Source organism: Mastomys coucha, unplaced genomic scaffold (genome assembly GCF_008632895.1).
Source record: "Mastomys coucha isolate ucsf_1 unplaced genomic scaffold, UCSF_Mcou_1 pScaffold22, whole genome shotgun sequence".
NCBI classification, from domain to species: Eukaryota; Metazoa; Chordata; class Mammalia; order Rodentia; family Muridae; genus Mastomys; species Mastomys coucha.
In genome coordinates, this window is record NW_022196905.1 from 200,751,688 (window position 1) to 200,765,455 (window position 13,768).

The window sequence follows — 13,768 nt, forward strand, 5'->3', positions numbered from 1 at the left end:
GTGGTGGTGGTAATGGCAGTATGGTGGTGATGATGATGATGATAATTCATGAATGTAGCATTTAGTTCATTTTGTGAACTTTAAATGCATAAACTCACCAAATTCTTACAACAATTTCAGATATCGGTGCCAGGGCACAGGATAGCTGACCTGCCCAAGGTCACACAGCCAGTAAGAGGCCGAGCTAGTGTTCTGACTGTGGAATGCTTCCATCTCCCCTGCCATGCCCTTGCTGCCCCACCCCCACCCCAGCAGCACTCACTGCTATGCTGGTTTACACCCATTTCCTCCAACTTGGCTTTAGGAAGTCTTGCTAAGCTGTGATAGCCAGGCTTTGAGAAATACATAATATAGACGAGAACTGAGTGAACCCCATGTGAGGACAGACAAAGATTGGAATTCTACTTTCCACAAAACTGGATGTTAAGTAGGCTATAATCAGAGTTCATAGCATTGAGAAACACCAAAGTTCCTGAAGAGCATGTGGGAAGAACCAGAGGGCAGATGTCTCTTTACAAGGTCGTATCAAGGTCAAGTAACAGGAACTGTGCCCTTAAAAGCTAAGACTTAAAGGCAGGATTCAAAAGGGCACAGGAGGGCATCAGTATCTCTAGATGGCTCAATGTGTGTCTTCAAAGAACATTGACTTTCAGAGCCAATTTAATTGACATTCCGAGGACCAAGCGAAGGCAAGGTGACTGACTGCCAGATAGCATCTTAAGAGAACGAATCACTACTTGCCTTAATTCAAACAGAAATATTTAACAAAAAAGTTTGGGTGGGCTGATTATAAGACAAGCTAATTGTTGGAGACTATTGTAAGAGTGTCCGTGGTTGATCTTCTGCGTGTCTCTGAGTGGACTGTGGAGAGAATGAACATGTGTCCTGCTTTTCTTTCCTGGAAAGAGTAAACTGATATATATATATATATATATATAAATCCAACAGTTCAACAGCTCTGCTTTACATGTAGCTGTCACCTGTCCACTTGCCAACCCATAATCTCTTTGACGACCAGCCTCATCTGCCTGGCCTACCATGTGACAGATCCACCTGTGTTTCAGACCCTTGACTGTTGCTTAAGGGACCCACTGACCTAAGAATGTTAATAATGTCCCAGACCCAGTGTAAATTTGACATCACTGCCCATCCCCAAGGAACCTTACATTGCCAATGCTCTTCCAGCACTTGTGTCCCTGATAGTGCTCCTTGCTAGCTCTGTCCCCTCTGTGTGGAGTGTTCCCACTTTCCTTTCCATCCCCCTATTCCAACATTACTAAGCTAACCCCTTAGGTCACCATGAAGACTTGGGGAAATAGTTCATTTTTCCCATCTGCTAAGCCCCAAGTTCTCTCTTCCCATAAGCAGTGGCCATTTCCATGAATAAATTTATGCCACTGGGTTATCATTTCTTCACCTGCCTTGTCTCTCAAGGAGGAGAACTGCGCATTCTTTCTTTTTAGAGTCTTCAGCTTGAGCTCGTTGCCTGGTTATAAAAGCTTGATGAATGTCTTCCACATGGTTGAATACATGGCTGAGGATATGCGGAGCAGAAGGCTATAACCTAATTCTGTGAATTATTAGAGATGTATTTGACTCACTCTTTATCCTTTATATCAGTGATAGGCAGCAGGGAGACCAGGAACCTTAAAGTGCTGACTAACGTTCACAAATGGGCACCAAGAGCCATTAAGGCATGTCAAACTGAATCCATAGGATGATTAAATTGTCATGGAGGAGCACGCAATTTTTAACTTGCTGTTTAAAACCAGATTGTAATGTTTAAAACCTCATCTCTCTGCTTCTCGGTCTCACTGTGCTATTTGACCAAGAAGAGACTGTTGAATATTTTAAGCTGTGGAAGACCATGTCTGAACACTTAGAGGTTATAAAGCCTGAGGGGGTAGTGTTCTAGAGTCCTCTCTGTTGCTGTGATAAGACATTCTGGCCAAAAGCAACAAGTAAGGATTTGTTGGCTTACACCCTGGGTAACAGTCAAATAGAATTTGAAACAGAAACTGTGGAGGAGAGCTGACAGATGGCTGGCTTGCTCACAGACTCCTCCTTCCCTAGCTTTTTATATAACTCAGGACTATGTGTTTATGAAATGGTGCTGCCCATACTGGGCTGGACCCTCTTATATCAATTAACAATCCAGACAATCTACACAGATCAACCCTTAACAATCAAGACAATTCCACACAGACCAACATTTAACAATCAAGACAGTCCCCTGTGACAAACCCACAGACAAACCTCATGAAAACAAGTGCTCAACTAGACATATTTCAGGTGGCTTTAGGCTGAATCACGTTGACAGTAGTGCTAACTACTACACTCAGACTCTAAGGTGGACTTGCTGCTGTATTCCATATTTGGTAATAGAAAGGAGTCTTAATACATACTTACTGAATTCATAAAAAGTTATCACCTGATGCCCACATTAGAAGCCATATCAGAAAAATATTTGCCCAAAATCTAATATGCTTTAGAGTAGTTATGAAGTTGATGAATTAGGCTTTGGTTTAAATTTTTCTTCCCCGTCCATATCATCTATCATGATGAATAAATTATTAACATAAAAACTGTTTAGATTTTATGAATTTTGAATTTCATTTCAGGAAACAGACTTAGATAGTAATCCTTTTTTAAAAAAATTTTATTTATTATTTTATGTATATGAGTACCATTGCTATCTTCAGACACACCAGAAGAGGACATAGGGTCCTATTACAGATGGTTGTGAGCCATCATGTGGTTGCTGGGATTTGAACTCAGGACCTCTGGAAGAACAATCGGTGTTCTTAACTGCTGAGCCATCTCTCCAGCCCTCGGACAGTATTCTTAAGCAAACAATACTAAAGCATCCCTATATTAAATTTAGGTATAGAGGCTGTACTGAGGACGATAGAGGGATATCATGTACTCTGTATTTGTATTGTCATAAAATGAAGTTACGTTTTTATGTAAGATTTCCTTCCAAGGGCCATGTTGGCAAATTTGATCTTAACTTAAAAGACAACAAGAATACAATTATATCTTCAGAAGCATTACCTGACTGTTAAATCTCATGGAAAGCCTTCTCTTTCTTTAAGGGAATACCTCAGTTACCATGTGCCAAAGCATTATACAACTACGAAGGAAAAGAGCCTGGAGACCTTAAATTCAGCAAGGGCGACATCATCATTCTGCGCCGACAAGTGGATGAGAACTGGTACCATGGGGAAGTCAACGGAGTCCACGGCTTTTTCCCCACCAGCTTTGTGCAGATCATCAAACCTTTACCTCAGCCTCCGCCACAGTGCAAAGCACTTTATGACTTTGAAGTGAAAGACAAGGAAGCTGATAAGGATTGCCTTCCCTTTGCAAAGGTACCGTATCCGCGACATTTTAGCTTTTAGCTTTCCTCCGTCATTCCCGAGGTACCCCCCCTCCCTCACTACAAACGAATATAACCGAAAGCTCTAAAGAACATCAGGTGGGCCAGCAGTTACTGCTTGGCTTATGACAACATTCTAGTTTTGTAGACTCGAGGTATGTTACAGAATTTTTATTCATCTACTCTTAAAACTTCAGTCCCTATATTGAGGATGCTTACCTAAGTGGCACATTTAATGGGATCAGAGAGATTCATGGCCTTGTTGTTTCTTCAGGATGACGTGTTGACCGTGATCCGCAGAGTGGATGAAAACTGGGCTGAAGGAATGCTGGCAGATAAAATAGGAATATTTCCGATTTCATACGTTGAGGTAAGTTAGTTTGTACAGTCTTGAATCCTATTTAGCTTTGCTTTGTAAATAAGTGTTAATTATGCAAATTAGGTATTAAGAAATCCCCATGGCCCAGAGGTGGGGGTGGGGAGGTGGGGCAAGCAGTCGTGTGCATGTGGAGGTCAGAGGACAATTTGGGTGAGGTGGTTTTTTTCCTACCATGTGAGTCCTGGTGATCAAACTCAGGTGATCAACTTCGGATTTGAAAGGCTCTGCTGTTGGATTAGAAAGAGTTCCTTCCTTGTGTTCTTCGATTACTGATGATCAGAGAATGTGACTCTTGGTATGATCCTGACAGCACCCCCCTAGGACGTGTTCAAGAGACTGCATCCTACATGTCCATCACCCACATGATCTCGCCTTCTCTTTGGCTTTATACCTTGGGTGAGGATCAGAAAATTTGTAAAGCCCACAAGTAACATGAGACGCTAATGTTCTCATTTTATTTGTTTACTTATTTCTTACGCTTTTATTGCATTTATTTATTTTTTGTGTGCGCTTAAGTGAGTGTACACAGTAGGTCAGAGGACGCCTTTGGGGAGCCATTTCTTTCCAGCTTGTGTGTCCAAGGGCTGGGACTCCTCTTGCTTATGGACTTCTTTTCTGATCTGCCACAGCATCAGCACTAGAACATGATCCCCAGAGCAGTCCTTTCATTAAACCTTTACTAACTGAACGACTCCTTCTCTGTCAGATTCCAGAAACTTCTTAGTCCCCTTTAGCATGGTTCAGAAAGCTTGTGGCCAAACCTGACTAAATGAAGTCTGAAGGGACTAAATGAAGTCTAAGTATGCTACATAAAGTAGCATATTTTGATTATTCTAAACAGAATGGAGAAATGAATTGGGGAGGGGGTCTGGAGAGATGGCTCCATTAGTAAAGTGTTTGATGCATAAGCATGAGGCCCTAAGGCTGATCCCTAAAACCTACTTAAAGGTAAGTGACTGTGTACACTTCTAGTCCCAGCTACTGTGGAACCAAGTGGTTTGCTGGTAACCAGCCTGAGTTCAGTAAGAGAGTGTGTCTCTGTAAGGCAGAGCAGTAGTTAAGGAAGAAACCAGATGCTAATCTCTGGCCTCCATATGTACACATATCCATGTGTGCCCATACACACATATGCATACACACACAGTGAACAGGGGAGTTCGGAGCAGACCCTCATTACATTGTATGTCCTAAACTGTCAGCAAGTGATAAGCATTTCTTGCTTGAGAACAAAATTGAAGGCATTATGTTTTTGAAGCACGAAACCACCAGAGGCCACACAAACACACACCGAGTTGCTGAGATCAAGGAAGACTTACGGAAAGAAGTTAGTATCTGTATGACGTATACATAAATGTTTAAGAGAGAGGTGGAAGAGTGCGCTTACTATAAGCAGGAGGAACACCCAGGTAGAGAGGCCTGGGTGTGCAGAAGCCAAAAGGCAAGAGAGAGCACAGACTGGGGGATTAAAGGCAGTTCTGTTGTTCAGATCATCAAAGTGTCTAACATGTAAAAGAGCATGTTTAAAAAAAAAAAAACTGCTATCACTTATCTTGCCTTCTTTTTAATCTGAGATATTTGTTGTGACATGATTCTGAAGTCTAACATGGCAGCCCTCAGTGTCTCCCTGAGACAGTAAGATTGCCAGAGTTTCCTGAACCATTGATGTGTTACTATGCATTGGACAGGAACCCAGGGTTACTGTGTACCCATTAGACAGGAACCCAGGCTAGCTACTTCTCTTGAGTGTGATCTACACTTTCAAATGTTCCTTTTATTAAGATGTTTTCTCTAGCATTAGAAGAAGACAGCAGAAGAAAAAAAAAAAACCTTTAACAAGTAACCCTTTCTATATATGATTTGTGTACATCCTAAGTGTGAGTTGTGGAAAACTACCAGCACCTCCAAGTATTTGAGTAGTTAGGCCGAAGGGTGTGCACAAGCAAGCCCAGTTTAGTAAAGAGAGCCTGTCTTTACATGCGTGGCATTATCACTGGTGCATGCTGATGCTTGGTCTGGCATGCGTGAAGAGGTATTGCTATGTGATCTTGTTGTTGTTGTTAATGATGGTGACATAGGGCAGGTGTCAAATTGTTCAATAGGCATAAAAAGAAAAATCCACCCATGGAAAGGCCAGAGTCACTTACAGTCATTTGAGTCATAGTATTATTTACTCTGACTTAAGCTGTTAAATTAAAGTACACAAGGGAAAAAACATTTGCTTCCCTACCCCCCACTCTCTCAGCCATAAATATTTTCCTTATTGGAACCAGAACTTTTCTAGTGAGGACTTGAAGTAAATCAACTGTCTTGTCGGAGCTTGTGAACAGACTTTGATGTCAAGTCTGTCAAGTTGAACAGCCTGGTGGGGAGCAGAGCACCTGGGGCTTAGTGACACCTGGTTCATTCAGCCTCCAGGGCCTAAGTGGTGGAAGATTTCAGCCACAGCAACTGCAGCCTGGTTGTCTCAGCTGTGGAGTGTCTAAGGACAGTGTCAGATGTAATAAAACAAAGTATACAGCCAAAAAAACCCAGGCCTTTTCCTAAATAACATTTTCTCTTGCTCTGTAAACCTTTCATATTTGGCCAGCTTTAGAACTCAGAGCATGCCCAATTTAAACACTGCTGTATTACAGTTGTAGAATTTTTTTTAAAGGGATTGGGTGTTGGGACATAGGGTCTCTCCATGTAGCCTAGGCTGGCCTGGAAGTCACTCTGCAGGTTAACATGAACTTACCATCTGCCTGCTTATGCCTCCTAAGTGCTGGGTTTATAGGTTTGTACCACCATGCTTAATATTTTTCTTGTATCTTATAAACTAACACCCTTAGTCTGCTAAAGTATAGCAATGGTCAAATAAAAGACCGTTGTCATCCTGCACAACAAGGATAATCTCAGAGCTGAATTTGGAGTCTCAGAAATGTCTTTCCTTGCACTGTCCTGTAGGCAAACACACTCCAACTCTGTGCCATTCTAATAGACCCTAGCCCCATCCCATTCCAATACCCCCACCTCTACCCAGTTTCCCTAGTTGGCATGGGTAATTAATATGCTCATGGAACACAGGATGGGCCTGAGGGTTGGATTCTAGAATTGTGGAATTGGGAAGTCAGCTGTGAGATTCAAGGGGACATGGCCATGTGAAAAGAGCTGGATGTTGGAGTTAGTAGGGAGAGGACTGAGTCTGAGAAGGAAAGTGAGGCTATAAGAAATGGTCTCAGAGGGGCTGGGAAGAGTTCAATGGTTAAAGCACTCAGTGCACAAACACGAGAACTGCAGTTTAGATCCATAGACCTCAAGTAAAATATACAGGTGGAGATGGAAAATCCTCAGAGCAACCTGGCTAGTGAGGCTAGCCATAATCAGTGAGATTAAGACACTCTGCTGCAGTGAAAAATGTGGAAGCATAATTGAGGATGATTCCCAATACACACACACACACACACACACACACACACACACACACACGAGAAAATGGGAAGGAAGAAAGAGGAAACACCGTTGGAATAGTTGCTCACCTACTTGTCTTGAAATAAAATGATAAGATAGTAGCAATGATGTTAGGATTGTCAAGCAGATGTCTTATTAAAATATTGAAAATCTTCAAAGGTGGACTAGAGGGCTTAGGATGTAATTCAGCCAATAGAGCGCTTGTCTAACCTGCCTGGGTTTGAGCCTCAGCACTTAAGCACCTACAGTGGTGCACACTTGTCATCTCAGGACCCAGGAAGAGGAGGCAAGAGGATCAGAAATGCAAATTCCAGGCCAGGTTGGGATATGTAAGACCCTGTCAATTGTGTGGAGTTCTTGTGATAAGAATTCTTTTGCTCAGATCTGATTCACCTATTTCTCCCAAGACAGTCCCTTCCCAGATCCCTGTGTGGGCATACCTTGAAGGCTGTACATTGTGTTCTATATCAACTGTCTCTTTTTGACTTGAGCAAGTGAGAAAGCAGTTAAGGATAAGAGATTCTTATGGAAGCCCAGGGAATTCTTGAAGACGCCACGTCAGGATGTGTATCAAGGACTGATTGCAGTCATCAGGAAGACATTAGTACCTTTTCTCTTTGTTCAAATGGTCCAGGGGTCTGCAGACTAGATAAGAAGGTTTTAGCAACCCCATTAGTACCCAGCTGACTCACTTGGTTTTCACTGTCATTTGGACAAGGATGAAGTGATTCTCAGCAACCAGAAAGTTTGGTTGAAGATGATGCTAACCATGGAATCTGGTGCATTTCTCAGTAATTGTTGTGCATTATAAGCTAGTATTGAACCCTAAGTTATTTTTTTATTGAAGTGTTGAATATTTTAATTTCACTGTTGAACCACACTGTCCAGAAAAAAAATTGCTTACGAATATTACTGTTCACTGACAAAGCTCTTGGTCAGCCAGTAACTCTAATGGGGATGTATAATAAGAGCAATGTTTCCATGCCAATAGCACAATATCTTTTCTGTAGCCTGTAGTGTGTAGCTTTTGCTACCCCACCTTAATGCTCCAGGAATGGGCTATGCTACCAGCCCCTGCCTAGAGAACATTGGATCAGCGTATGAAAAACACAGACACACACAGTTGTTCAGTTTCACCCGGCTTTATTGGCTTAATTGCTGAGCATTACTAATCCCCTTCCTAATACTCTTAGCTCATCACCCCTAACCTGCTCAAGCTTCAGTTGCTCTGCCATCTTCAGTCCCAGCTCAAACTCCAATTCCCCTCCTGGAGAAGCAGCCTATGATTGCTCTGCCCGAGATCTCACATGGCTGGTTGGCTTTTCTCCCTCCAAAGCATGGTAAAAACTCCTTTTCTCTCTCTTCTGCGTCTGTTAGCTTGCCTGCAGGGACTCAGAAGTCTCATTGGCACTCAGCTCATTGGCCACTAATATCTTTATTGATGGATCAAGAACCAGTTGGGGAATAGGACCTTAGCATTAGCTCCATCCCCTATAGTAGCCCCGGGAGCAAAGGATTGTTTCTACTTTAAGCCATAGTGTTTAAGAAATACATTTCACATGATTACCATAGATATTGATTCTTCAGGTGGATCTTGACAAAGTTATGTGAAAACTCCTTGAAAGGAGCTACCATTCAATGTGCCATTATCAATAGTCATTATTAATGGGAAAAATTAAAAGGCTAGCAATAACAGTATTTTGTAGAAGTTGATTGTAACCTTCAAGGATGACTTTCGAAAGTTTGAGTCTTAAAAGCAGATATGGTGGGACTAGCTATTTAATTCAAATAAGACATGCTGGCTAGTTTTATGTTAACTTTGAGCCATACTTTTTTTTATTCAATTCTGTCTTTAATTTCAGTGACGAGTCATTTGCAATATCGGGTGAAGCCAAGGTTTTAAACAAATAAAAAGTTGTTTAGTTAGTTGGTGGTTTTGTTATAGGTAATTTGAAGATGCAGATTCCTTATGTGTCAATGATGTACAGTAGGGTAGGAGTAGATTAACATACAGGTGTTTTTATGTTTCCATCCTTGCCAGATGGAAGGCTATATCCAGCTCATTCCGTCACCATCTTCCAGATGACAGTCTTCTGTCCTCATACCTAAACACTCCCTCCTCCTCTCTACCTGCTTTATCTCAATAAATATGATGTGGTAGAGGAAAACTGGGAATCTGGAGCCTGGTGGCCAGGATGGAACTGGTGTCCTAACCAGTAATTCTGTATGATTGCCTGGTCATCTCTCTGTTGAACCCACAGTGAGTGTGGCCCATTGCTGATGCCTGTGATCACAATTACTACTGTCACTACTATTCTTTCACTGCACTTTGCTGCCTGTCATCCTTCTGTCAAGTTATCTGCTGCAGAGATTGACCACTCTCTAAAACCAGGTTAGGGTTTTACTGCTGTGAACAGACACTATGACCAAGGCAACTCTTATAAGGACAACATTTAATTGGGGCTGGCTTACGGGTTCAGTCCATTATCATCAAGGTGGGAGCATGGCAGTATCCAGATAGGCGTGGTTCAGGAGGATCTGAGAAACTGGTTTGTAGATTTTATGCATTTAAATTTTTTCAGCCTCTATTCTCATTTTATACTTCCTGGTATATATTTATTACAGGTTTCTCTTGTCATTACATCAGGATGTTACATGACTAGGAGCCATTGGGGAGGTGCATGTGACCCAAGTGTGATCATTTGTTTTCTAGCCCAGCCCACTCAAACTTGCAGTGATCCCCCTGCCTCAGTCCTAGGTTCATAAATACGTGCCACCATATACAACCCTCCCTCACTAGGTTTTGCTTTTGTTTTTGTAACTAGGCTACAGTTGGGTAGGTGTAGTGACATAACTCCAGTACTCAGGAGTCTACACAGGAAGGTCAAGTGTTTCAGGCCAGGTTGGGCACCTAGCAAAACCCTGTCTCAAATATATAAAATTAAAACAGTGCAACCAAGCCCAGAAAATAATAAGTAAGATACAAAATAAAACTGGCCTGAGTACATTACCACTTTAGAATTTTCCCAGGGTACAATAGTGATAATGGTATGCTAGATTAAATCTGGAACTTCCATTGTAATACAGGAAAAATTTCCCGGTGGGGGCAGGGCTGGGGAAATATTGGTCAAAGGTTTGAAACTTTAGTGGAAAGGGATGAGGTCTTCTGGTTGTGGCATATACTGTGCTATAACCATGAGAAATTAAGTGTACCAACTAGAGCAGAGATAGCCCCAAGGGGGACCTTCCTTGGTTTGGTAGAGTCTGGGGTATTGTTCCTATTTCAAAGGGTAAGAGATGGAGGTTTAAGTACAGGGTTGAATGTTGCTAAGGTGATCACAACAGAGTTAAGGATGACATTGTTGACTTTATTATGATTTATTTTGCTAGAGCCTTTCTCTGAAGAATAACAACAGCAGAAGGGCACAGTAATGGCCTTTAATAATCAAAGACTTGGTAGAGGTACATAAAGATTTTTCTGTCATTCATAGTTATGATGTTTTTCCCCTTTAAAATTAAAAAGCATAATCAATGTTTATAAAGAAAATTTGGGAATTTGTTAGAAAGTTGGAAAGAGAATTACTGAATTGATTAGCATCCAAGTTTCTTTTGCAATACAAAAGTCAGCTTGTTTTTATAAGTGAAATTTAGAGATATTTTGAGAAATCAGCAAGGGAGAATTACTATGTTCTTAGCACCATTCTTTCTTCCTTAATTCTGACTAACAGACCCGGTACCTTGGATCTGATTCTGGGAAGCTTTTTTCCAGTAGGCACTGTGGGCCACATTCATGGCGGTATTATGGTTTCAGCCTCACATGCCTAGTTGTTGCTGTATTTCTGCCACATTGATGAAAGGAAAATGAGCGCTGGTTCCTGGCGTAGAGACAAGAGCAGTGTCCTGTGATCTCCACCGACCCTTCCCCAGTCAAGGTGTCCAGAGACTCCATCTGAAAGGGACTCACTGAGGGTTGGTGATGAGCTTCTCCAGGGCAATGCCTGCTCTATCTGTGGTTCAGCATCCTCTTCTAATTTAAGAGTTTCCCATTCAGGGAGTGGAGAGTCCAGAGATCAGTTAATGTGAATCGAGTCCTCACTGCATGAATGAATAGTGATAGGACGTACAAATGCAGATCTCCTGGCGAGCCTGAATCAGAGCCTTGAGATAACGACTAAATGTTGTGTCTAATATTCATTGTGATTCCCCAAAGGATCTCGGGACTCTTAATCCTGGTCATTCCCCTGCAGGGATGAGAATGCAAGCCAAGTTTTGCAGCTTGTTCCAGAGACCCACTTTGGAATTGGTAGCTTGCACGTCTGAGACCTTTCTTTGTCCGTGTACCTAAAGAAAATCACTCTTCTAAGATCTGAGTAGATCTGTCAGTTCTCGGGAAGCCTTTCTTTCTAATTCTTCCATACAACAAAATACATTCTGTGAAACCCAGTCCAAACAAACATCCCTGTCTGCATGTTACTTCTGTAATGCTAAGTTTGCACCAGCCCTGGTAGGCATGGGATGGTAATGTGTGGGGACGATTCATTCTTTTCCTGACTCCCTTGAGAATGCAATCACATACAGACTATTTTAACCAGTTTACTCCTATAATCTTGGATGTATGAGGAGGAATGAACAAGCCTTGGTGCATCACAGAGGAAACTAGATAAATAGGCCTTTCTTCTTCATTATTTTCTGACAACATTACATTGCTTTATCGCTCTCCATATGATGGAAGTACCAATAATCAATGTTGTTGTTTTTTTAAACCTATACAAGAAGGAGTAGGTAAACTCTAACTTATCTGTTTTTACCGCTTTCAGACAAGTGTCTCACGTAAAGGAAATGGTTAGTCATTGCTGAGTGACTTGCTTGTAATCTAGGCTCTTGCCTCACTAGCTTCCAAGGACGTGTGATAATGAGCCTTCAGATGGGACTCAGATCCAGCCTCACTTCGGTGTATAGAGATTCTTATTTTTCATAAAACTATGAAAGCCTTCTTGTTTCTCGAATGTTTGTTCTCAGAATGACTGATTACTCAACATCAAAGTCTGAGGCTGCCTTTGTTAAAGAAAAAAAAATGACTCAGAGCCATAATATTTTGAAGTATGTTAAACTTTATTTTTAAAATAGATTTGTTATATTGTTGCATACATTCTAAATATTGCTAGTAACGAAGGCTTTACAGAGCTAAGTAGACCCAGTTTGATCTCATATGGAGAAGACCTGAGTGGATTCTTTATTGCATTCTGGGCATTTGTGTGCATGTGTAGTCTGTGGAAGGCTTGAACAGAACCATTCTGATGGTAAAAATAATTGGGAGAAGACTCTTCTGTATAATGCTCCAGAAAAGTCTTTTCCTGAGTGCTGTAAAACAATGTTAGTTTTTAACAATAAAAATCTCCCATTATAGCACAACCTGGGCTGTACACACATGCCATGCCAGGAATCTCCATGAGCTACAAAGCTCACACTCTGTGGGTGCTCACCACCCCGGCTCCGCTTTGTAACCACCCTTTCTCCTCCACCCCTGCGCATGTCCACGTCCTCACACTGTAGGGATCTAGGACATGGGGAATGCTCGCTCACTGATTTATTAACCGAGTACACATCGCTGAGGAATTTCTGTCTGCGTGTCATTTCTCGTTGACTAAATTTCACTTAGAATTTAATGACAATTCCATGCTCTGTACCTCCTGGGATCTAGGTATTTCCAGTATTGCGTTCCTACGTCTGGTAATGAGGTTCTGGAAAATAAAATGTGTTGTTGGAATGTATCCTCCTGGTGAATGGGTGTTTCTGATTTATGATGTGTGTATGTATGTACAATAGAAACACGTACAGGCGGCGTGTATAGCTGGTTCCCATAGGACACGGATATCAACGGATCTCGGCCATGAAGTTGTGCGCTGGTCTCTCTTCCCAGCGCTGTGATTAGCTGTGGGTGTGTTGCTTCAGAACTAGCAGGTACTGTCCCGTCCGCGTCCTGGGGCTGTGCTTGTGTCTTGTAAGCTCTTTACTCTGGCTATGAGTGGCCTCTTCAGTTGGAAACTCAGCTCTCTTCCTGGGCCTTTCATCCTCTAGGAGTCTGATCACATCATTTCTCTTTGCTGCCGTGCATGCCACTTCTTTCCTTTCTCTTGGTTCGTTCTCCCTTAATGGGAGAGTGGGATCTGCCTTTGGATCTCCTGAAAAGTTGATGACATGCTTATATTCACCTCAGCTGGTACCTCTAACATCTCTCCTCAGGAGATGCCCACTTTCCCCTCTCACTGTCTTTGCCTGCTTGTCCCTGTCGTTAGTTCTTGGCTCCTCCAGGTCTGAAGTCACCATCTTGGTTGTCACTAACTCTCCTTTTTCAGTTCTCCTTCCGTCCCCTGAGTCACATCTACCGCTATTCGTAATCTCCTCCATTATCGTTGCCCTTTTCATTTCCAGAGTGTTGAGTCGACAGTGGATTGGGAACACCCAGCACAGTCTTTCGTTAGCCTGCGATGCTTTGTGGCTTTCTTCCCACAACTGCTGTTTTCTTCTTCCCCCTCCCTGACTCAGAGACCACCCAGGTATAA

At 42.2% G+C, this 13,768-nt stretch overlaps 1 protein-coding gene across 1 annotated transcript in view; it reads left to right on the forward strand.

The window, feature by feature from the left end:
* Sh3rf1 (SH3 domain containing ring finger 1) overlaps positions 1-13,768 on the forward strand; it is a 165,521-nt gene that overhangs the window by 104,039 nt on the left and 47,714 nt on the right. Inside the window, exons 3-4 of the mRNA XM_031339912.1 lie at positions 3,096-3,371; positions 3,654-3,749. Coding sequence (XP_031195772.1) covers positions 3,096-3,371; positions 3,654-3,749 — 372 coding nt within the window. The remainder of the gene's footprint in view (positions 1-3,095; positions 3,372-3,653; positions 3,750-13,768) is intronic.